The sequence below is a fragment of the Podarcis melisellensis genome, assembly GCF_964234715.1.
Source record: "Podarcis melisellensis genome assembly, chromosome: 1".
Lineage (NCBI taxonomy): Eukaryota > Metazoa > Chordata > Lepidosauria > Squamata > Lacertidae > Podarcis > Podarcis melisellensis.
This window is the reverse complement of record NC_138528.1, coordinates 51,273,462-51,297,458: the sequence shown is the minus strand read 5'-3', so window position 1 is coordinate 51,297,458 and position 23,997 is coordinate 51,273,462. Positions and strand designations below refer to the sequence as shown.

The 23,997-nt window shown below is 42.9% G+C and overlaps 1 protein-coding gene across 2 annotated transcripts in view; it reads left to right on the top strand.

Moving 5' to 3' along the window:
• The first annotated feature begins 6,806 nt into the window (after nucleotides 1-6,806).
• PRDM11 (PR/SET domain 11) overlaps nucleotides 6,807-23,997 on the top strand; it is a 51,415-nt gene continuing 34,224 nt past the window's right edge. The window contains exons 1-3 of one of the 2 annotated variants that reach the window (XM_081891378.1): nucleotides 6,807-8,356; nucleotides 21,006-21,103; nucleotides 22,215-22,318. In XM_081891378.1, the coding sequence (XP_081747504.1) occupies nucleotides 21,009-21,103; nucleotides 22,215-22,318 (199 nt within the window). In that variant the 5' untranslated portion in view covers nucleotides 6,807-8,356; nucleotides 21,006-21,008. The remainder of the gene's footprint in view (nucleotides 8,357-21,005; nucleotides 21,104-22,214; nucleotides 22,319-23,997) is intronic. The other variant, XM_081891379.1, reaches the window with a different exon arrangement.

Below are 23,997 nucleotides of genomic sequence, written 5' to 3'. Positions count from 1 at the left end.
ATTATCATTTATATGTTTTTGTAACAACTTGCCTATCATTGCAAAGAAGATGGTGACAAGAAAGTCACATAGGGGATTAAAATATAGGACATAATTTCTTTGCTAACTGTGTGACCCTGATAAGATACAAGTTCTTCTCCTCCTCCTTCTTTTGGTGTTGTTTTTCATTCTTCTTTTCCCTTTTTAGGGAGAATATAATGTTTTGTAGTTTTGATTGCAGATTAGGTTATTATGTATACATCCTCGTAATTTTTTGCATTTTCTTCTGTTTTTTTGTTCCTTTTATTCAATGCTTGTTTGTGTGATGTACAAGTAAAAATTCCGTAATTTTTATTTTTTTAAAAAAGATGTAAACCAAGTTTTCTACCACCACAAAAAAAGAGAAGATACAAGTTCTCCTGCAAGAAAACATCCCAATTCCATTGAAACATCCAAAAACTCTATGATCATTAACAAAAGAAACATAAAAACAAATATTCCCAAAACTAGAATTTATTTCCTTTGTTTTTCATATGTGATGCCAGATCTGGCAGGGGAGAGAGCAGATGCACCCAGGCGGCATGTTGAGGGTGAGCAGCAAGATTATTGGCTTCAGGGGCTTAGGAAGGGTGAGGTGGGGTATGTGGTCTGCCCTGGGTATCATCCTTGAGGGGTGACAACATGGCACACTGTGGGAGGCGGCACTTACCGTGAGGCCTGGCCTGCAGTTCGCCCAAGCACACATCTCTCCTGGGAGTGACACAGTGGCTCAGGGCCCCACACTGCCTAAGATGGCAGCATGGGGCTAGCGTCCGCTGCTCTGGGAGCTGGAGCAGCTAGCCTGCCCCTGACTGGCTTGCTAAAAGCTGAAAGACTCATTTTACTTACTAACTTTACTCACTAACTGACATACCTTAAACGGAATTCTGCTTTATATTTATGTCCACACAAAAAAAATCAATATTTCTTATAGCCCATGCCCCATGATATTAATTTAATTCAATTCAATTCACCTTTATTAATTTGGATATAAATAATATGCACCCACAGGGTTGGCCATCATTATGATCATGATTTATTTATTTATAGCACATGAAAGGCCGCTTTCCACCTGGCCTAGGGGCGGGGCCCTGACACCAGCTCTACTGAAGAGGTGCCTTAACTTTGTTTGTGTTAAATATGTATTCTGTAGTTGATCTCCTTTATTATGTTTTATTTTGAAATCTTTAAGATAATATTTTAGTTTTCTGTTAATTATTTTGCTTTGACTATATACTCTATATTTGACTTTCTTTAGAAATGTTTGATTCTGAATTATTACATTGATGTTTTAATATGCTGTAAACCGCTTTGAGATTTTTCTTTAAAATATAAAGCGGTATAGAAATGAAATAAATAATAATAATAATAATAATAATAATAATAATAATAATAATAATAATAGGAGACATGTTACATTTGTGCCACTGCCTATGACCCAAATTACTGCCACTAAGCTTGCCAAGGAATACTAACACAGCAAACCCAATGCTGCTTTTTCAAATATGAGTCTGTTCCAAGCAAACAATTAATATAATCTTTGATAGAATATCAACTCAGATCAATGCCAAAATTGAGAGTACTAGAATCCTAAATGAATATTTTCTCTTTTTAAATGGCCAACAGATAATGCAAATGAGTAATTCTGCCAGTTTGGCTCTTAAGTATCCTGATGACTTAGACTCTGTAAAATTTACTTTGGAGCTTTAGGTATTTAAAAACAAGCTCAATTTTAATGTGGAAATACTGCACAAAGTCACTGGAATTGTTGCACCTAATTAACAGAAACTATTTACAGGATGCATTTCCCAATTTCTGCATTGCTCTGAGAATTTACACAACCCTTTCAACGACTTCGGAGAACCTGTGAAAGAAGCTTCAGTAAAATGAAGTTAATTTTAAAAAACCAACTATTTAAGATCAACGATGAGTCAAGAACGACTAACAAGCCTGGCAATCTTATTTAATGTGAATGATGTAGCCAATAAAATAAACGGTGATGATGCCATAGTTTTGCAGAAAGAAAGGCCAGAAAAGTTAAATTATAATGTTTACTTATCAAACATTAATCCCAAAGTTTACATTAAAGTTTACGCAAAACACCAAAAGCGAAGTATCCAAATGTACACAAACATTGAAACTATTTTTGTTACAAATTAGATAAATCATTCTTTCACATAAAATAAATGCCTGTGAACTGCAAAATGGAATTTCCTGCACTATATTTGTCTCTTGGAGTTCTCAATCAGGGAGCAGGAGGCAGCAGTGCAGACTTTTGCCTCCTTCTGCAAAATTTCTTGATCCATCCCAATTTCTATGCTAGTTTCAGAAGACCAGTTCAGTTAGATACGTCTTTAAAACAAGACATACATATAAGCAAGACAGCAGCCAGAGAAAAGAAAACCCATACATATTGGTCCTTGCTCCTCCCCATTCTGTTATCCTTGGAAAATGAAGATACCACATCAGAAAACAGCCTGGCGCCATCAGTTTAAGATTCCCGCTAGGGAGAGCACAGTCACACTGCATGTGAAAGCCATGTGTGGCTGAGGGCTGTGAGCAGTGTGGGCTGCTGGGTGTCAATGACTGGATTTGTGTGTGTCAAGCTTGGCAGCCAGCAGTTCAGGGTATAATCTGATGGACATGGTTTCATCCTCTTGTTTGAGACTGTGATTCTTAGCACACACACATGTGAAAGTATGGTTCGTGAAAATAATCCATGTCACACTCTAGTAAATACAGCTCTTTTAAAAAGAGAGAGAGTGAAAGAAATCAGGTTGAAAACCAAATGAACACATTTTGGTGTGCAAAGCTAGGCATGTGGTTAATATCTCCTGTATGCTTGGCTGTTTTATAAAGCTTAGGGATTCTGCCTATTTCACAAACTGCCATAATGTGCACAGCAGTGTATCTAAGGTTGCAATCTCTTACGCACTAACTTGGGCATTTTACTTAACTCAATGGGACTTTCTTTCAAATAAACATACAGAGGATGCATGCATGGCTGATACACCAAGAATTTATTCCACATCTGCTATGAAGCAGAGTAAATTTACAAAAACAACAAATCTTCATAAAAGCTATTCTCAACAGCTCTCATTCTCTGCTAGTGTATTTTATTTTATTTTACATTTTATGGCATTTGCTTGCCACTTATTACATAAATGTTTTCTGGGCAGCTTAAGATAAATAAGTAGAAAACAATTGAATTACAAAGACATAATACCATAAAATCCAAAGCTCCAAAAATACATTCGCTGCACTCCCAAAGTTAAAATAAAGATTTAGGAACTGAGAAGCTCAGGCTAGATAGGTTACTTGAAAGGTTTGGGTGATGAGAAAGTTCTTCAATTGGTGCCAAAAAGAGCACGAAGGTGGTGCTTCCCTGGAAAGCCTGTTTGATAATCAGGTGCCACTGCCTAAAAAGCCCTGTCCCTGGTGCTTACCCAAGTCACTTCATTTGGCAGGAACACCTAGAACAGAGCTTGCAAAGAGGCTCTTAAAAGTTGGGTAGGTACGTATGGAATAAAGCAGTATTTCAGGTAACTTGGTTCCAAATTAATTTGCACTAAAGTCCCATCATCTTTGCTCAGAAGAAAGCCTCATTCAGTTCCTTTGCACTTACTCCCATGTATAAGATTGCAGCCTTCAATAACTAACCACACCCTATATTCACACATGAGGCTTCACACCTGTCTCAAGTGCGAACAATGCATGGGTAGCTTGCAGCAATACAATTTATCAGTCTATTTTATTAGCCAGAAGAGTGTGTCATTAAAGAAAACACCCTGCCAAGTTCCTCTAAAGAAGAATGTGCTATAAGCATCTAATTGTGTTGACACTTATTACTATGGAAAGCATTTTTTAACATTGTTTTCTCCTTACCAAGTCTGTCTTGTTTTGCTAATGGGCTTCTCTTTCCTAGTTTAGATCTGTGTTCCAAGGGGAGCGTACAGCAAATGAAGAATGACTTTGAATAATTTTGTTTGTTTGTGCTGCAGCAAAATCACAAACGGCTCAAGTGAGGGCACACAGTCACACGGGGGGAACTGCTGGCGAAATTCAGTGCACACTGCATCAATTAAAGTATATATTTAAAAACTGGATCCTCAACAAAGCATGGCTAATTTATTTGATGTTGTTTTTAATCATTTATTTATTGCTTGCTGAGATTATTAAAACAAGACCCAGATTTATGTAACCGCTTGGGGATGGGATCAAGAACTAAAGATGATCAGAAATTATTTATAAAACAAACTGGGGTCATAGTAAGGAAAAAAGTATTAGAGGGTCTAGCTTTTTAAAAGGTATGTCAGGAAAGTGGTAGACACAGGATGCAATTCAGCAGTGCTTTTCTCTGGGGGGGACACATGGGGGATGCATTTGTGTTTGGAGGGAGCCCACAGAGAGGGTGGGGGAAAGTCCCATTGCAAGTACTGTTGGATGTACCTGTGATCTGCTTGGTAGGTGGGTCATGCCCAAAGGGTCTAATGCAAGTATTAATTGGATGTCATCCAAAGTTATCAAGTCAAGATTTAAAACTATAGACACTTTGCCCTTGCAAAGACACCATTCAGATCAATGGAACTTAAGCAGGAGAGCTTCCTAGTACAGGGATGGGGGACTTGTTTGCCCTGACCCCGGACTATGCTAGCTGGAGTTGATGGGAGTCTACCTGGAGAGGCAAGGCTTCCCCATCAGTGATCTAATCTCTATGCCTGTCTCCAAGAGACCTACTGGGACTTTTAAGCTGGGTCAAATACTGAACATTTTAAAGCATCTAATTATTGACAAAGTGGACCTTAAATGGACCAAATCTTCAGAAAGAGAGAGAGAAAGAGAGAGAGAGAAGATGAAGGAGAAAAACACGATCAAGTCTTATTTTAGAGCCATAATTGCCATGTCAATAATATATTTCACCAGTAAAAAAGCTAATTGGTAATTGACAGCCTATGACTGGCAAGAGCTGCCTAACCACCAAGGGGAAAAAAATATCCAAATAATGCCACCAGGCACTGTGGCATTTCTAAGAATGGCACCCAATGAAACACATTATTATTATTTAATTTTTATTTCTGCTTTTCAAGTTTATACATTTCACTAATTTTATACATTTCACTAATGTACATTTTATTAATTTTACAACCATTTTGACATTTCAAAACTTGACTTCCTTCCTCCTCTTTCTGCGGTTCCTTAAATTTAATTCTAATATCTTCTGCATATCCAAATTAACCTAATTTGCTCGTTTATTAATCTTCTTTAAATATATACTCTTATGAAACTGCAGGTTATTACAATAATCCTGTCAATGTATGAACACAAATTATGGTGGTTACAAAAGGAAAGTGCCAGTCACACACTGAAGCATTCCCCAAGCAAAGTTGCATCAATCACATACACAGCAGGCAATCTTCTTTTATAGAATTCAGCCTATCTATTGGTATATAAATACAAATCATCACATTATTCAACGAGTCTTTTCTTCCCCATGGGGAAGGGACATCTCCACCTTGGCATCATTTCATAGGCCACAGCGAGCCATTACAGAAGCAGAGACAGTGAACTTGTGACAACAAAACGTTCCAGCTTTGGAAATGTCAACATAACAAGAATCCCAAATTTTATAACTTTGGAAAGCATGGAATGTGCTACTGAACTTGGCGAACTAAAGTCTACTCTACACATTGTGGTGGCAGTCTGACAGCATCATCCCAACCATGTCTAATGATCAGAAATAAGACCTATTGAATTAAATGGGACTAATATGTGGGGTTAGTATTGCAGCCGAAAATTGTAGAATGCTGGACTTTACCACCTTGGACATCAAAAGGTCCTTTAAAGAAAATGAAATCCTTTTTTAAAATAAACACACCAAAACATCGTTCTCTCTGCAAATTAGTTTATAAGAGATAAATTTACCATAGCCTTCTCCCCAATATGCAACTTTTCTTTTTCCAATGGGGGTAGCATTCAAAATTACAATGCCTACCCACCTGGGATGCATTCTGAAGTGGCACAGTCCAGGTTTCTACTACTGTATTTCTATCTGCACAATATGCAGAATGCATAGGATCATGAAGGGTTGTAGCTCAGTGGTCAAGAATCTGCTTTCCATACAGAAGGTGCCAGGTTTAATCCTGGCATCTTCAACTTGGGCTAGGTATGTCCCCTATGTGAAACTCCAGAGTGCTGCTGGCAGTCAGTGTAGACAACACTGAGCTAGATGGACCAATTGTCTGACTTGGTAGAAGGCAGCTCCCTATGTCCCTGGGATGCAAATTGACAAAACACAAAAGGAAATTCGCTGGTGCATAGTTACAAACTGTGAAATTCTCTGCCACAAGCCATTTGTCTAGATGGGTTTCTAATGACAAATCCATGAATAGAACTTTCAATAGCTATTAGCCTTTAGTACCCAAATCAAACCTCTATGTCCAATATGTTCATAGGTTATATACACCTCTGAGTACTGGATACATTGTTGCCAAACAGATAATGTCCACTGTGTTCACCTGATGCTTCTGAGCATCCAGAGGTCAATGGCAGGCTGTGCCAAAAGAATCAAATGAATTGTGGCCTGGTTCAGCTGTGCAACACATATGCTCTCAGTAAATCTTCCCCAGAAGTCTTATTAATACTCAAGTTGTTGTTTTCCCCCAGCCCCTTTTCCCTGTATGACTTCTAATCCATTGAACAGATAATTCAGATAAATCAATACTATGTGGCATCAATATGCTCTCTCAACTAATTACTATTGATCATTTCAGCACAAGAGGCATGGCACACCTGCAAGTGATATGTTTTTGCTTTCATATGATAAATGCTATTAAATAAACCTTATTACTAAACAGGATTCTCCCTGCAAATGCTTAAAACGCTAAGAATGGCGAGTTCTTTGCAGATAGTTCACTGCAGACTGAGGGTTCAAGCTCCGCAGGCTGGTTTAAAAACAAGCAAAGATCCTGTACATAGCAGGCAACGTTATAACGCTGGTCCATGTAGTTTAGTATTGGCTACAATATACAGTACTAACTAGCAGCAGCTCTCCAGGATTTTATTTGGAAGTCCTATTAGGTTCACTGGGATTTCCCGCACGTATAGGATAGCAGGCTTACATGCACGTCAAAGCCAGTTTGACGGGACCTGCTTCATTAGAATAGAGACGTCAGTGTTTAAATCGCTGCACGTTACGCCTAGCGTTACTAATATAACGGGAGCTTCCACAGGCTCCTTTGCTTTCCTTTTCAGAAAGGTCATCATAGGATCAAAATCAAAACGGGATAGGCCAAACAAAACAGATACGATTGTAAGGGCGACAGGTTAAAAGGAGAAAAAACCGCCACCAGTAATGGAAACAGAATAAACTGCGACCTTGTATTTCAGGAGAGCGAGTCCCATTAATCTCACTTACTCCTACTCCCGGGAAAACATGCATTGGATCGGGCCGCGATCCTTTACAGCAGATGAAATACTTTTTGGGTAGTGGGTCGAGATTTGGGTGCGGGAAGATACTTCCCAGTAAACTTGCATGGGACGCTATCCGCATTTACAGGAGAGTAAGTCCCTTCCGAACCCAAGGAGCGCGACTTCCGAAGAAACACGCAAAGGATCGGGCTGCTGCAATGTCAAAAGAGAAGCAACTCTAGTCAGGAGGCCGTCAACTTTTCTCTGCTTTGGGGGAGGTGGGCTGCAAAGAGCGAGCGCGCAATGCTGCAGAAGAAGAGAGCGGAAAGCCCGCACAAAATGCGAGCGCAGGTTGCTGCTCGGATCGCGTTGCATTTGCCGCGGAGGCTGCTCTGCTTCGGGGGAGGACTCGCGCGGCTGCTGCAGGCATCGGAGGAGCATGGCGGGGGTGTTTGGCTGCCAGGCGGGCTGGCGAGCGAAGGAGAGGAGAAGCGAGGGGGGCGGGCGGGCGAGCAAGGCGGCATTTCGGGGCGTGCGTGCCTGTGTGCAGGGCTCCCCCAGCAGCGGCGAGGAGGCCGGGCCTCGACGCCAGCCAGCCCGCGTCGCTTCCCTCCTCCTCCTCCCGGTTCGGGGGGTCCCCGGGCTCGGCCCCCGAACGCCCCTCTCTTCCGTTCGCCATGTCATTTCCTGTGCTAATAAGATGGTGGTCACGGCCGGGAGGGAGGGAGCCGCCGCCGCCGCCTCCTTCTCCGCCGCCAAGCCCGGCCCGCCCGGGGGACCCGTCCTCGCCTGGGACTAGCGCGCCAGGCTGGGCTGGCCGGGCCGGCGCCGAAGGAGGGGGACGGCGACGAGGCAGCGGGCGCCGCGGAGGGCCGCCGCGGGCAGAGCCGGGCTGCCCCCAGACGACGAGCCAGGGCCCCGCAGCGACGAGGTGAGTCAGCCCTTCGGTAGCCAAGGTGGCCACGGAAAATGGCTGCGGAGCGAGCGAGGGGAGGGCAGCGGGCGGGCGGGCGCCGGCCGGGGGAGCCGCGGACGGAGCGCTCGCCGAGGAAGGGGGCGACTGTGGAGGGGGGGCGCCTCTTTGCACAACGCTCGCCCGAGGGCGCGGCTGGGCGGGCAGGTAAGTAAGTAGCCGCCTCGCTTCCCTCTCCCCCCTCCTCCTTCTCTGTTGGGGCGAGCGCTGAGCTCGGCCCCTTCCTCTCTCCCTCCCTCCCCTTCCAGCGCCTCCTTCTCTTCCCTGCTTGCCTGCCTGCCCGCTCGCTCTTTTTTCTTTCCCTCCACCCCTCCCCGTTTCATTAAATCCGGTGAGTGACGCGGCCGCGGCCCAATGGGCGGTCGCAGAGGACGGCGAGCATTCAGGGATGGAACCTAGGGGCGGGCCGCCAAAGAACGGAATGACTTTGGAAGCGCCGTCGCGGGGAAGGAGGAGGGGAGGCCAGGCAGGCAGGCAGGCGGGAGGGTCGCGTCTGTGTCTTCTCGCCTTCCGTTCTTTTCGCCCTGTGCAAGGGAACGGAGGGAGAGGCCGCGCGGTCCGCAACCGGTTGCAGCTTAAGCTTGCCGTGCAACAACATGCACGGAGGGAAAGAAAGCGGCGCAGCGGTCACGAGGGCGTTGCACTGGGAGGCCTGTCTTTGGGATGGGGCCGGGCGGACGCGTGGGACTGGAAGGGGCTCCGAGGGAAGGTGGCTGCGCGACTTGTGCCTATGAGCGCTTGGTGCGGGTACGTGGACGACAGGGAGGTATATGGACGTTTGGTTTGCAGGACGCGTCCACGATGCCTTTCCGGGCAGGAAGTAACCCAACAGTCGGCACTGCGTGGGTCCTCGTTTTTGCGTGCTTTCCTGCTCCCCTAGAGAAGTGTGCGGTGGATGTTGCAAACATATTCTTCAGCTATACATATATCTCCCCAACACAAATCATCAGAAACTGATCTCTCTCCCCTACCCCCCACAAATGATCTGAAACGGGCAAGTCCAGAGGTTTTTTAGCTTAGTGAAAAAAGCAAGTGGGTGAGGGGAACATGAAAGTCAAATGATGTCTCGTTCCTATAAATTCCTATAAATTCTGATTGTTGTTGTTACAGAAGACCTTTAGCTTAATTACTTGTGGTCCCCAATCTAAGGAATAATGATTAGTAGACATCATTTCATATCTGTAAAGATTTAATAATTTTGGCATGTATGCTTTGATACAACTTTGTTAATCTATTCAGAAACGTTTACCTGTGTTCATTGCTGTTTTGCTTTTGTTTTTAACTATATAATTGTTGCACGTCATATGCTCTAATGTAAACAAAGATACATCTCAATGCAACCGTGTTTAAAGATGAAAATGAATAAAACTAAGTTAGAAAAAATGATGTCTTGTGTGGTGAAAATGAGTAGGGAGAAGCGTCTCAAAACCTAGGGTCATCCAGGGAAGCTGAATGATTGCAGATTCAGGGCATACAAAGGAAATAATTTCTTCACACAACATGTAAATTAGGCTTCACCTGCATTGTAAATCTAAAGCACTTGCCTATAGGACTTTAAGCAGTTCAGCCTTCTCTCAAAGAATCCTGGGAACTGTAGTTTGTTGAGAGTGCTCAGTGTTGTTGAGAGACCTGTGTTTCACCTCAGAGCTACAATTTTTCAAGTTCCATGGGAAGAGTGATTGGTTCTTAAAGCCTTCTAGGAATTGTAGCTTCATGAGGGGAATAGGGTGTTTCCCAAAGGACTCTTAACAAACTACAGTTCCTGGGATCTTGTGCGGGGTGTGTGTGTGTGTGTGGAGAAACATGACTGTTTAAAGTGCTTTAAATGTATACTGCAGATGGGGCCTCAAACTGTGAAGTCTCTTACCGGCTGTGATGGCTCTGAAATGGGATTAGGTGAAATCATGAAGGATAAGTCTCAATGGCTACTAGTCAAGATGACTGCTATCACCAGGATCAGACACAGCATGCCCCTGAATACCAGTTGCTAAGGAGAAACAGCAGGAGAGGGCAATTGTGCTTGTGTCCTGCTTTGGGCCTCTCAAATGCATCTGGTTTGCTCTCCTGAGAACAGAATGCTGGACCAGATAAGCATTTGGTTTGATCCAGCAGGGCTCTTTGCCTGATTCCTTTTCATTGGCTATAATAAGAATATCCATATTGGTCCAGGTCAACTTTATGCTGCTGAAGTGATTCTTCCTTTATGACCTATACTGTAGTTTAAACAAATCTTCATCAGGCTGACTACTTGAGTATAAGCCACACTGGAAAAGGGTGTGCGTAGAACTGTAGCCCCTGAAGGAGTTGAAATACTGTATAAAGGACAGATCCAAAAATCAAGTACACATGTAGCCCTAAGTAATTGGATGAACTTGTCTGACTATGATGTGTGTATGAATGAATTGGCATTACCAGCTATATGGAAAGGGAATATACATGCTTAAGTTAGAATTAGTTCTGTGTTGGTGGTCAAGGAATTTGATTTATCCAGATTTGCAGAGAAAACGTGGCAACCAGAATTGATTTTTTTTTTTGTTCTGTGCTTGCTCATACATATTCTCCATCATTTTTTAGGTTACATTTGTGCAGTAAATGCAAATCATCCTAACACTAAACAAATGTTTACTATTTTTTTGAGACTTTCCGGTTGAATTCTAGAATTAAGTTGATAGCTTGTTGGTTCATATTTGAATTAAAAATAAAAGTTAAGCATGCTACCATTTGCCATCTGTAGTGTACTATGAAAATACATGCAATGGAATATGAAGAAGTGAATTGCTGTTTGGCATGGAATGCTTTTTTATTAGATGATTTTGAGGGATTTTGTGTTAAGGCTGTTGCAGAAGAAACAAGATCAGCATGTTTCATGTTGCAGTGATAAATACTTGGGAGACTGATTTTTATTCAGTGTTTAATAAGGTTGTGATCCTGTGCAGTTTATCCTCCCAGAACAAATCCCAAATAAAGCATTTGAGTAGTGGGAACTTTTTGGCTGGAGTGGATGGGTGGGCAGTTCTATCCTAGTTGTGTATTTTCCACTCCACTCACTTCTCCATCTATATATAATCTCTGTGGGTGGGAAGGTGGTTGAGTGAGTGGTCTCTCTTGGCAGCTTAATCCACACCTGGACACCAGTTCTCTGCACTGTGGATCTGTATTCTAAACTGAGCATGACACTGAGAACCCTGCTAGATCACCAATATTCTGTTCTCACAGTGACTGACCAGATGCCTAAGAGACCTGAGTGCAACAGCGCTCTTCCCACTCGCGATTCCCAGCAGTTGCTATTCAGAGGCACACTTCCTCTGAAATTGTAGGTAGAACATAGCCATCATGGCCAACTTTATTGAGACTGCCATAATCTCAATCAGATTAGAGATTAATAAAAAGAACTGTACCCAATCAATCTTGTTAATCTTTCTATGGTCTTTGTTAGTGTTGATCATGGCATGTTTACTAACATACTAACAGTTTACGAACAGTCCATACAATGGACTGTGGGACATTGTTACAGTTTGTGGATGATAAAGCCCTTGGGGTACAGTGTAAAACTTGAAATTAGCATTTCTGACCAGCTGATGGGACAGTAGCCAAATACTGTGTCCTGTCATAGCAAGGATTTATACTTTTGCATCTGGAGTTCTCTCCCCATACCCTCTCCAAATCTGCTCCAGAGGATTGGGGGAACCATGAACAAATTTAGGGGGCAGGTGCAAGCAGGAATCTGTACGCTGAGACAACATTCCTATAGTACTAGGTTGGATATATTCCTTAGTGTCTGTTGCAGAATGCAGTCTTGAATGTGTCCTCCAGTTTCACTAAGCCAAGTGGGACAGATTGTGCAGAGTCTCGTGTCTCTGCTGAGGCTTTGTCAATACTGCTGAGGCTTTGTCAATACTGAGCCACTTGGGCTTGCTGATCAGAAGGTTGGCGGTTTAAATCCCTGCGACAGGGTGAGCTCCCATTGCTCTGTTCCAGCTTCTGCCAACCTAGCAGTTCAAGAGCTTACCAGTGTGAGTGGATACCTTCCCACTGTGGTGGGAAGGTAAACGGTGTTTTCATGCGCTTTGGTTTCCGTCACGGTGTTCCGTTGCGCCAGAAGCGGCTTAGTCGTGCTGGCCACATGACCCAGAAAACTGTCTGTGAACAAACGCTGGCTCCCTCGGCCTGAAGCGAGATGAGCGCCACAACCCCATAGTCACCTTTGACTGGACTTGACCATCCGGGGGTCCTGTACCTTTACCTGTGCGTTTCAAAGTAGCAGAGAAGAGGAAGTGTTGGTTATTTAAATCCTAGACATAAATACACTTTTGCTATTGCTTACTTTACTTTTTCCACTTAATTCAGTAACAATCACATAGTGTCTTTAACTTAGGGCTGGGTGATACCTGGTTTTCAACATTGTGATACACTACCAGCTAAACACCGCAATATACCGATATATCATGAAGTATGAAATAAAAGTGGAGGTATGTTAGAGGCATTGGCTAGTTTCACAGTTTTCCCCACATTGTGATTTTTGCATGATTCACAATATATTGCTAGGTCAAAAATTATGAAACTGATATCACAATATGGAATTCAAACTAGTTTTGGACAATATATTACCCAGCCCTAACACACATCTTGGTTTGTGATATATTGTCAGGTCAAATCAATATAACGATACGGACTTCAAAACTGTTTTGGATGCCTGTTAACCATTCTAGTCCACTTTAGAACAGAAAAAGAAACTGACTGAGCGAGGCAGGTGTACTTGTTTGCTAAACTGCGGGTCTGAGATAGGTATGAGGTAAGAAGGCAGTGCAGGCAATTTCTGAAAAGATGTAGAGCAGGTCTGAACTGGAAAACACTAGCATAGTAATAGCTTTAATGTATTACACTCAACATGCAGTACTTACCTATAAAATAAATATACAAGAGAGCTGCCATCTGGCCAGTTTTAAACCAGTCTGACAGCTTTTCTTGGCATTTTAAACATATGCTTAAGAGACACCCCCCCCCATTACAAGAGAAGAGAATGGTGGCAAGATCTGATAATTATAAATTACTGCATTGGCTGTTTTGAAGCATTTTAAATTACTGCATTGGCTGTTTTGAAGCATTTTTATGAAATTGACAGACAAAACAGTAAATTTGACCATCTCCTTTAGCTTCAGATGTGACACCTTTCTTTGAACAGGGTTATAACAACTTGCTGGTGTTAAGCATAAATCGTTTTGCTATTAGTAGGGGAATATACACACAACTCTGTATACCAGAGATAGCATGCAGTTGCTGGTGCAGAGTCCTGTATTGTAATAAAAAGTGTGGAAAACTTGCCACTACAATGCTATTACAGCTATATCCCATTATTCCTCCAAGGAGCTCCAAGTGGTGTGTGTAGTTGTTAGAACTAATTTAAACTTTTGAATTCTCACATGTAATCCTTTTTTTTTTTAATCCAGTGGCATTTTAAATGCATTTGGGGCCTCAGAACTTGTGGAAAACTTACATTGAAATAGGAAGTGCAATGAGAAAAATCTGGGGGCAAGGTTTTTCAATTCCAGAGGAAAAAAGCATTGTTAAAAAACATGATGTGTAAGAAGGGCCTCCGAAAGTGCTCAGTATGGGAAGGCCTCAGGGCATGGTCTGAAGGGGCTTGATGGTGGCCCCTGTGTGGAAACCAACTGTCAGGATCAAAGTTGCCTGCAAATGCATGCATGAATAGCCATGTGACCCTCTCTATTTGGAATATGTTTTCGTAAAGCCACCCATACAGTGGTACCTCGGGTTAATCCGGAGGTCCGTTCTTAACCTGAAACTGTTCTTAACCTGAAGCACCACTTTAGCTAATGGGGCCTCCCGCTGCTGCTGCACTGCCGGAGCACAATTTCTGTTCTCATCCTGAGGCAAAGTTCTTAACCCGAGGTACTATTTCTGGGTTAGCGGAGTCTGTAACCTGAAGTGTATGTAACCTGAAGCATCTGTAACCCGAGGTACCACTGTACTTTTTAGTACTGTCATGCTATTGATTTATCAGATTTATCTCTTGTATTTCTGTTTGATGCTTTTGCATCAAAGGCAGCCCTGGGGTTTCTTGATGGTTTGGGACTGACCAGTCCCAGCAATCTGCATGGTAGATTGCTAGCATGGGAACTCTGTGTGCACTGCCATTGGAGTTCCATGAAATAAGTGTGGGATATAAATGAGAACACAGCAAGATGTAGACTGCTTCAAAAGTAATTGGGGGAGTATAGCAGGAGACTTAGATCCTTGTTTTTCCACCCTATTCCAGGCTCTGTTTTAACTGATTTGAGAGCAGGGAGCATTCCAATCAGTTACCATATTGCTAATGTACTCTACAATGCATTTGTAGCATGTTGGAGCTTCAATAAATATGATACTAAGGCACGAGGAAGGGGGTTGGCATGGTGCATTGTGCTTATTTGCAACCAACTACGGTATTTTGTTTTACACGGATGATGCTAACTACAAGTTGAGGGATATTCTGAAAAACAGTATATCCATATAAGATCTAAACCAAATACTGCAAAAGGCATCAATATTATTTTGATTGGAAGCTTTGCAGCAAGCCTCAAGGCCCATGTAATCATGGTTGCAGAATTAACCTTCTTTATCCCGCTGTCTCCATAGCACTTCAGCTTATTGAATAGCTTGGATTCTCAGATACCCAGGACCTGAGTAAGACAGGATTCCTGTAAGTTTAAAACCAACAGCTTCAGTTAAACCTAGAAATTTATGATCAGCACTGATTCCCTGTTGAGTGCATGGCAAGACTTTAGGTAGGGTGCCCAGTTAAGCAAGCAAGAAGCTTAGATAAAGCACTTGCAACTGGATTAACACCTGGAGCTGCAAAAGCTGCCCATCTCAGTCAGATGAGCCAGGCAGAAGTATGCTGCAAGAAGACCAACAAAGCTTTCTGAAGACACCAACGTTCTGTTAGTGCTACACGCCACCCCAAAAGATTCTAGGGGTATCAGACGCACTTACCAGGGTATCTATTTCCTTTTGGAAAAATCAGGCACAGCGGAGACTATGATGTCTTTATGACATATGCTTTATTTACACATATATACAACCTGAAGCCTAGGTAGAGGAGAATCCTAGCATTCCCCCCATTACAGAGGGACTCCCTTGCTCTTCCTATAGATGCACATGGCAGGCTTGGCTTTAAAAGCAGAGAAATCAGCCATGCTCTGTGTCTCTTTGTTACAGCCCATCACATGGTGTCCTTGCTAGCTACCAGCAACATACAAACAAATATAAGTAACTGTTTGTGAGGTTTGGTTCATCAGTTGATTGCTGTGGTCTGTGATAACAGAAATATGACCCATGAGCTGGAATTAATAAACTTGCGTAACTTAGTCTGCAAAGTTACCCCTCCCCCCAACCTTTTTATTGACGCACTTGCTCATGTCTACCAATGTTATTTTTACAAGCCTGGTATAAATACTTTTGGGTTTGGTGCAGATCACTCTCATGCTCTTGGCACTGGCAAAGGCTTAAGAGAAAAGCAGAAAAGAAAACAATGTGTGTTCATTCACTTTAAGTATCATATAGAGCTGCACATGGGAATCTATAACAGAAATGTGTTCGGCATCAGGCTCCCCCACTGCCATTGCTGGTTGGTTCCTCATTGGAGACTGACTGACCTTTAAGCCTTTTTTATAGTAGCTGGAAGAGTTGATGAAATTGGGGGTTCTTATGCTGGGGAGCATCTCACTCCCCAAAGAGAGGTGCCTCCTCACACACACCCCACAGGGGCCTGGGAAGAGGATGCCCCCATCCTTAGTGGTGAATGTGAGCCTAGCACCTTAGGAGGCAGCATTGGCAGCAGTGGGTGCCGCTGGGCCTGCATGACTAAAAGGCGTCCCTTTGGCACTGGGCACTCAGTTCCCAGGCAGGCCTTGCACACAGCAAGCACAAGAAAGACCAGTGTACTGCCTGCCTGCCCAGCCTCCTGTTTCCCCATCCATTCCCAACAGCAAGGGCTGTGGGGCTGGGCTCCCTCCCTCACTTGCTTGCTTACTCCGAGGCTGCCTTAGCTCCTGGCAACCAGCACGCCCTGGTCAGCCCAAGAAGCACCATTCACCTGGGGAGCGTGTAGCCAGGGCTGCTGCAACAAACAGCTGTGCAAGCCTTTGGGAGGCAGACATGAGAGGGCAGCAGAGGAAGGGAGGAAGGAAAGAGGGATGGAGGCCAGTGTTGCCCACGGCACCTCTGACCATCATTCAAGGCACCCTAGGGTGCCACGACACACTGGTTGAAAACTACACCAAGGGTTTGAGACTCATCGGCTAACCTCACCTGGTTTACCACTCTCTGACACCTGCAAGGCCTAGCAATAATTTCTCCTTGAAGGTGGTGAGCAAAAATGATTCAACACCCTTTAGGTTCCAGTAGCAATTTACCCCTTTTTAATAATAATAAATAATAAATTTTATTTATATCCCGCCCTCCCCAGCCGAAGCCGGGCTCAGGGCGGCTAACAACACTAAAACAGTGTTGAGTAATATTAAGGTCTTGAGGTATGTATTGTTCGTAATAAATTTATTTATGACAGCCCAAACAGGAATATGATACCAAAAAGAATAATTAACAAAAGTTCAACAAGTTGCAGGAATAGAGACATCAGTGTTTTAAATGAGCGTGAGAGAGGAGGACATAACTGTTTGGCAGGCCTTTCCGGAAAAGATACATTTATAGATACTGGAATGGGAAAGATTTTGTTCCTGTATTAGACCATACCTTCAGTGTTACATTCTGTTAAGTTCTCAGTAAACTAAATGTATGGCTTACCTTTTTAAAAGGTGTTTTTTCTCTGCATAGCTATTTTTGGAATATAGTTTACCTTTGCTTCAGTTCAATGAGGGTTTGTTTTGAATATATTTCATGCAATCTCTCCTCTAAAATCTGGCACCAGATTCAGGGTTTTCTGATAAGACCAGAATTGGCAGAGGAGGCATTGGGGAGGAAGGTGGAGGGAGAGGGCTTGGCTTTTTAAAATGGAAACCTTGTATTCAGTGTTCTCACTAGTTTCGAAATGTCCTTTGGAAGAGTTTCAAGAGCCTTTTCTACCTTGAATTGTTTGTGCCAAAGCTTGTATCCGCAAGAAGCGTTGCTGTTTGGAATGGAAGATGCCAGAGGAGACCCTCCCTCCAGAAGCTATTGCATGCACAGAATGCTTCTTTTTCTTTATATCACTATTTCCTTCCACTGCTGCCGCATTGCATTTCATGCATCTAGACTGAATTCCGTAGTTATTTTTCTTTTAAAAAATGTTTCATAGAATCATAGCATTCTGGATTTGGAAGGGACCCTGAGGATCCTCTAGTCCAACCCGCTGCAATGCAGGAATATGCTGCTGTTCCATATAGGGATCAAACCTTCAACCTTGGCATTATCAGTGCCACACTCTAACCAACTGAGCTGCCAGTGGTGAATTTTATTATTTCCGTTGGCAATTGAACACATATTTGCGTGTTTTGATAATGGGTTGCCAGAAGGGTACACTGGGCTGGAAAGGTGGCATGGCTAGTATGTTTTTCTGCAAACTACAGTGGTACCTCAGGTTACATACGCTTCAGGTTACACACTCCGCTAACCCTGAAATAGTGCTTCAGGATAAGAACAGAAATCGTGCTCTGGCGGTGCAGCAGAGCAGGAGGCCCCATTAGCTAAAGTGGTGCTTTAGGTTAAGAACAGTTTCAGGTTAAGAACAGACCTCCGGAACGAATTAAGTACTTAACCTGAGGTACCACTGTATTGATGTATTCCTGGCTGCTACTTGAAATCATTCCAAGATTGATTCAAGGTACTGAGTGTCATAGGAGGGTGCCCAGATTCTTTACAAAAAGAGGTGTGTGTGTGTGTGTGTGTGTGTGTGTGGATATATATGGCTGACTTTCCCAGGATCTGCCCGTTTCTTGGAGAATCTGTACAAGCTCCTCACTTGTACATTGACTATTTGCTGCATTTTCTTCCCACTCTTGCTCCAAGGCGCTCTGGGCATTGTGCATGGTTGTCCTCCCTGCTTTCCTACATCAAAGGGTTGCTGTGTATCTCTTTTATGAGATACAGAGAGGAACGTATGAGCTGCCTTATACCGAATCTGGTCCAGAATGGCAGCAGCTGTCCCAAGATTTCCGAGAGAAGTCTTTTCCAGCCCTACTTGCAGATGGCATTATTTGTTTATTTTAGTTTCTTTTTCAGTTTCAAAAACCACTTATAGTACAAAATCTGCATATAACCCCACCCCCCAAGAAACACCCATTGCATATACAAAGTAAAGGATACAGCCAGACATTAAGCAAGGTTGTCAGGCAGGTTAGGGTTGCTTATAGCAGTGAAGGTCTCCTACTCTCCATCTTAACAGGTTGTCCCAGAGTGAGCCACGGGTAGCTGGTGGCAGTTGTCCTTTCTGGTGTACTGAATAAGAATGTACCATGCTATTTCAAAATCAAATTTGGTCTTTGTGTTCCTGAATGCTATAAGATGGTTGAGATTGAACCTTGAATCTTTTGCACACAAAACTCTGTTCTTACTACTGACCTGTGGACCTTCTTCAAGGTCACCCAGTAAGCTACATGTCTTAGTGGGATTTTGAACGTGGGTTTCCCAAGTGCCTGTGACAGGAAGGAGTTGCTGAGAGTTTTGTTAAACAGTACCTTTTTCTGCTTGTTTGTGAAAATAAAGGAATGATAGGTATAATTTTCAGAGCTGCTTTGTCTTCATGTGTGTGCACTTCAGTTAAATTCTTGCCGTATGGAAAGGAACAAGCAAGAAGAAAAATAGCACTCAAGAATTCAGCATGGGAATCTGACTTACTTAATTTTATTTTTGGCCAGTTTGATGCTAGAAGGAATTTAGACTGGGGAATGTGGGTCAAAATGACCCTGTGCTGGTGCAAGCTGTCCCAAGGAAGCTGTCCAAAAGAAGCTCCAACCATGTAGATTTACCAGCTCTAAAAAAACATCAGTTATACTATGAGATCTTTATCCACTAATGACTTAACCAAAAAAGCACAATGGAGGGAAGGGAGGCAAATATTTTACCTTTGGTGTTTTATAGAAAAGAGTTCTTGGCTTCCTTCATTTTAAAAATAGGAGATGTGTCTATACTGCAATGGTGTTAGAAATCCAGTATTATTAAGCATATGAGGCCCTTTTTTAACATTAGCAGGCAAGAGCTGCCGCACTGTGGCTCCTTTGAGAAGGCAACCCAGTAGTGTTAGAACCTGAAGGCTGCAGTTGCAGGGGACAAATCCACATTGCTGCACCATTTCATGCAGGTGTTTGCATTCATGGAAACAGGATGGAGCTACAACCGTAACTTCCAATGACTGTGGCCTTTCAGTGTTACCTAGTGGCAGGGGAAAGGGCCATACTCCTGTGTCACCCATGCTACTCAAGGTAATCTCAGAAGTACCTGAACAAAAGATGAAACTGATGCCAATGTGTTATTGCATTGTGCTTACTCCATTCCCATCCTGATGTCATTGTATTGAGGGTAAAACCTCAAATTGGAAGTAGAATGATATGTAAGAACAAGCTGAATTGGCAGTTATTTTATATCTTTTAAGGGCAGATCAACAAGGCAGTGTTCATAGCTGTTTCCAGCATCACATATTTAATGTGCATATTGTAGTAAGTCCCTGCAAAGTTGCATGTTCAGAAGTGAAGCAAGCATGTGTTCAGCTCTTCAAGTGATGCTTGCGTGTATTTGTATTTTCAAAATAAAACATCGTGAGTTATTAAAAGTTGTGTTTCTTTGTACCTCCCTGCTGAGTTGCTGATACATAAGAGCACATGAGGGACAGGTATTTTTTTATACATTTATTTGCTGTTTTCAAAGGATTTTTTTATCTTGTCTCAGCATAAAGCTATGCAGGCAACTGCAATATTTAAAAATAGATGGCAATTGAAAAACCTCAGTTGAAACTTGTAAGATGACAGCAGAATTAAAATGTCCATTAAAGCCAAGGCAGAGGTCAAATCACCCATTATGAGCAAAGATAATGATGATGATGAACATAATGATAATAGTTATATTATTTATACCCTGCCCACCTGGCTGGATTGCCCCAACCGCCATAAAACATCAAACATTAAAAACCTCCAGAGACAGGGCTAAAAGTTGTATAGTTATTTATCTCCTTGACATCCGATGGGAGGGCGTTCCTTCCTTTGCCATGTGGCTAAAAACAGAGATTTGGTGCAAGCTGAGTTGGGGGAAATATTTCACTGTCAGGGCGATGCCACTGACAAATCCCAGGTGGCAATCAATCCACTTGAAGTAGACCTATTGAAATCAATGGTCTTAGGTCTGCTGCAAGTAGGATTAACATTGGATATCACACTATCTCTGGTCACCACGGAAGCTGATGACACCTGGAATAGAGCCTCGGAGGAAGATCATAGAAAAGGTTCATATGAACCTTTCATATGTCCTCAGGACATGGAACAGGAGTGCCTGGGAAACTGTTTGGGAACTCGGTTGAAATATCCAGTGCCACCCTGAGAAGGACAACCCTGAAAGGGGACCTAGAAATCTGGAAAGTGAACAGAATTATTTACCCTTCTCTCCATCTTTGAATTTCTTACAGAACATGAGTGAAAAACTGAACGATTGTTTGGGGGAAATGGTAACTATCAAGACGGAACCCTGCTCTCCATGCCAGGAAGACGAATATGGGCAAATCTGGTAAGGAGATTTCAAGCCAACTCTGTGGAAACCCCTTTCCATATTGATAGTGCGAAGGAGCACCTTTGCATCTTCCGTGGGCTGTGTGCCTGCTAAAAACATTTTTGTTTGGACAAAGCCTACCCAGATATTTAGAATGTTGATGCATGTTTTAATCTGTTTTTCGTTCTTTGAAATTTTTGAATTGTTATTTATTTATTTACTGTTGATTTTTTTTTTAATTAAAAAATATATAGACCGCTTTGAGGTGTTTTGGGGTTGTTGTTGTTGTTGCTGTTTTACTATCAAGAGGTGCATAGATTTTATAAAATAAAAAATTAAATGGGCCATCACCCCAAAACACCAAAGTCCTTTATACCTGTGCATCATGGTTTTGCCCCAGGAGAAATGTCAAGCTTCATAGGAACACGGTTTTAAAAACACTCCTCCTCCGTGATTCATGTTTCACCTATAAGCAAGAGCGTTTTAATATGTTTGCATTGTGATTAGAGCTGACAGCACAGCTAAATTCCTGCATTTCAGGGGGTTGGACCTGTGTGGTCCATTTCCAACTCTACAGTTCTATGCTTCTATGATCCAGGACTGTGCAACCAGTGGATCCCAGGGCGACACAGCCTTCCGGATCACCATTTGAGGAGTCACATCCTTATCGCTCTGCTTAAAACTGTAGGAGCATGCTGTAGTGCTGTAATTCACAATAAGTGCATGCTTACAAATTGAAACTTCTGTTTTTAATATCATCATGAAAGTGTTTTAATGCTTGTAGCTTATCGCGCTCAATGTTTTTTCTTTGCCATAAAAGCCAGTGTTTACTCACTGTGTTTACTCCACCCCACAAAAAAGGGCTTGCTGTAGTGATTGTTACTAATACATGATTTGGTGGTATGCTCAGTAGAAGCCTGGGAAGGCCAGTATATTTCAGAAGAACTACATCTGTTGAGTAAAGTAATACAGAAAACAATAGAGAGGCATTAATTATGGAGAGTCCGAAAGCTGATGTTTATGTTTTGTCTGGATGTTGATAAGAAATACACTTGCTCTCTTAAACATTTTTTCTTGACCCCTTCCCACAATGTATCTCACACTTGTGTTCTCTTCCTTTCTCATCAAGTTCTGGAAAGGTTGACTCCCAGTCCGTGAACGTAGAGCATAAAAAACTGAAAGGAAAGCAAGATTTGATCATGTCCAAGAGTTTTCAGCAAGTAGATTTCTGGTGTAAGTATCTCACTGGTGAACAAAATGAATTGTTGTATCATTTCCCCCCTTAAGCCTTCAGAAGGGGGAGAAAATTGTCTGTTGCAACCCCACCTGCTGAGCCGGAAGAGCTAAGAGAGCCCTTCTTTTTCAGTGCTCCTTGTGTACTGGAGACAGTTTTAAGTATGTGCAGGCATGTGCCGTGGTTCAGACTGGTCCTTGGCATCAGCTGGCCTGTAAATAAGGCTAGCGGTCAGAGGTTCCAGAATGGAAATTGAGTAGAACCATTGATAGGCAGACACACTGGCATAGATTCAGATACCAAAGAAAAGAATCCTGCCTCCTTTGTGCCCTAATTTGTCTGGCATATTTGCCCTTTAATCCTCAGATCTTATTTATTTATTTCAAATTAAATTTCTATCCCACCTTTCCTCCCAAAGAGGTATAGGATGGCAAACATTGGGCAGCAGAACAATACCATTTTGTTTCTTATAGAAGATTTGTGTTACACAGCGGAGAAATGCCTCCTGTCCTCTGCTACATGTAACACTAGCCGACATGAATAGAAATATGCTCTTAATCTTTCTAGGGAACAGCAGAGCCCAACCGTGAAGGAGCTAAATATACTTTATCAGGAGGGACATAACTCAATAATGTAGCTAGCTTTTATTTTAATTTGCAGAAGAGCTTTATTCTTGGTCCTGTTCCCAGCATCACAGTTTCTTGGGGGATGTCATGGTGGATCCTTGGCAGGGATGCCGCAAAACTTTGGTTCCTTTTTATTTTTCCTTTTGCTTTAAATGTGTACATTTCCAGTGCCTGAAATCTGTAGTCCATACTGGCTGAATAATGAAAAGCAAGAGGTTTCATTCACCCTGCCAGAGAATTATTTACTAGTCTTAATTTCACAGACTCATATATTTGGAGGGGATCTTATTGTGGTCCAGCTCCCTGCTTGACGCAGGAAATCCAGCGCAAATGGCTGCCAATGCAGCAAGGGAGAGCCTACCCCTCTCCCAGGCAATTGGTTCCATTGTTAAACTGCTCTTACTATTAAGAAATCACCATCCCCTTCACTTAACCCATCTCTCTGAAACTATACCTCTCCCTCCCTGCTCATCATTTGTACTCTTGACTTTTATGCTTAGAGGAAGTGAAGTGACATTGGCTTGGTTGCTGGTCAGTTTGGCTGACTATGGGACGCGGCTTGCACTGTGGGTTAAACCACAGAGTCTGGGGCTTGCCGATCAGAAGGTCGTCGGTTCAAATCCCCGCGACGGGGTGAGCTCCCCTTGCTCGGTCCCTGCTACTGCCAACCTAGCAGTTCGAAAGCATGTCAAAGTGCAAGTAGATAAATAGGTACCGCTCCGGCGGGAAGGTAAACGGCATTTCTGTGCGCTGCTCTGGTTCACCAGAAGCAGCTTAGTCATGCTGGCCACATGACCCGGAAGCTGTATGTCGGCTCCCTCGGCCAGTAAAGCGAGATGAGCTCCGCAACCCCAGAGTCGTCCGCGACTCGACCTAATGGTCAGGGGCACCTTTACCTTTACTTTGGCTGACTATATTTTGCCCACCTACATCTGGGAGGAGAAGCATAACAAATCCTCTCAAAGGGAAATAAATTCCCCCTTTAACAGAAGACATCCATTTCACCCTAGATTCCATCTCTCTAATTGTGGCAACCATTAAAAAATTTTCCC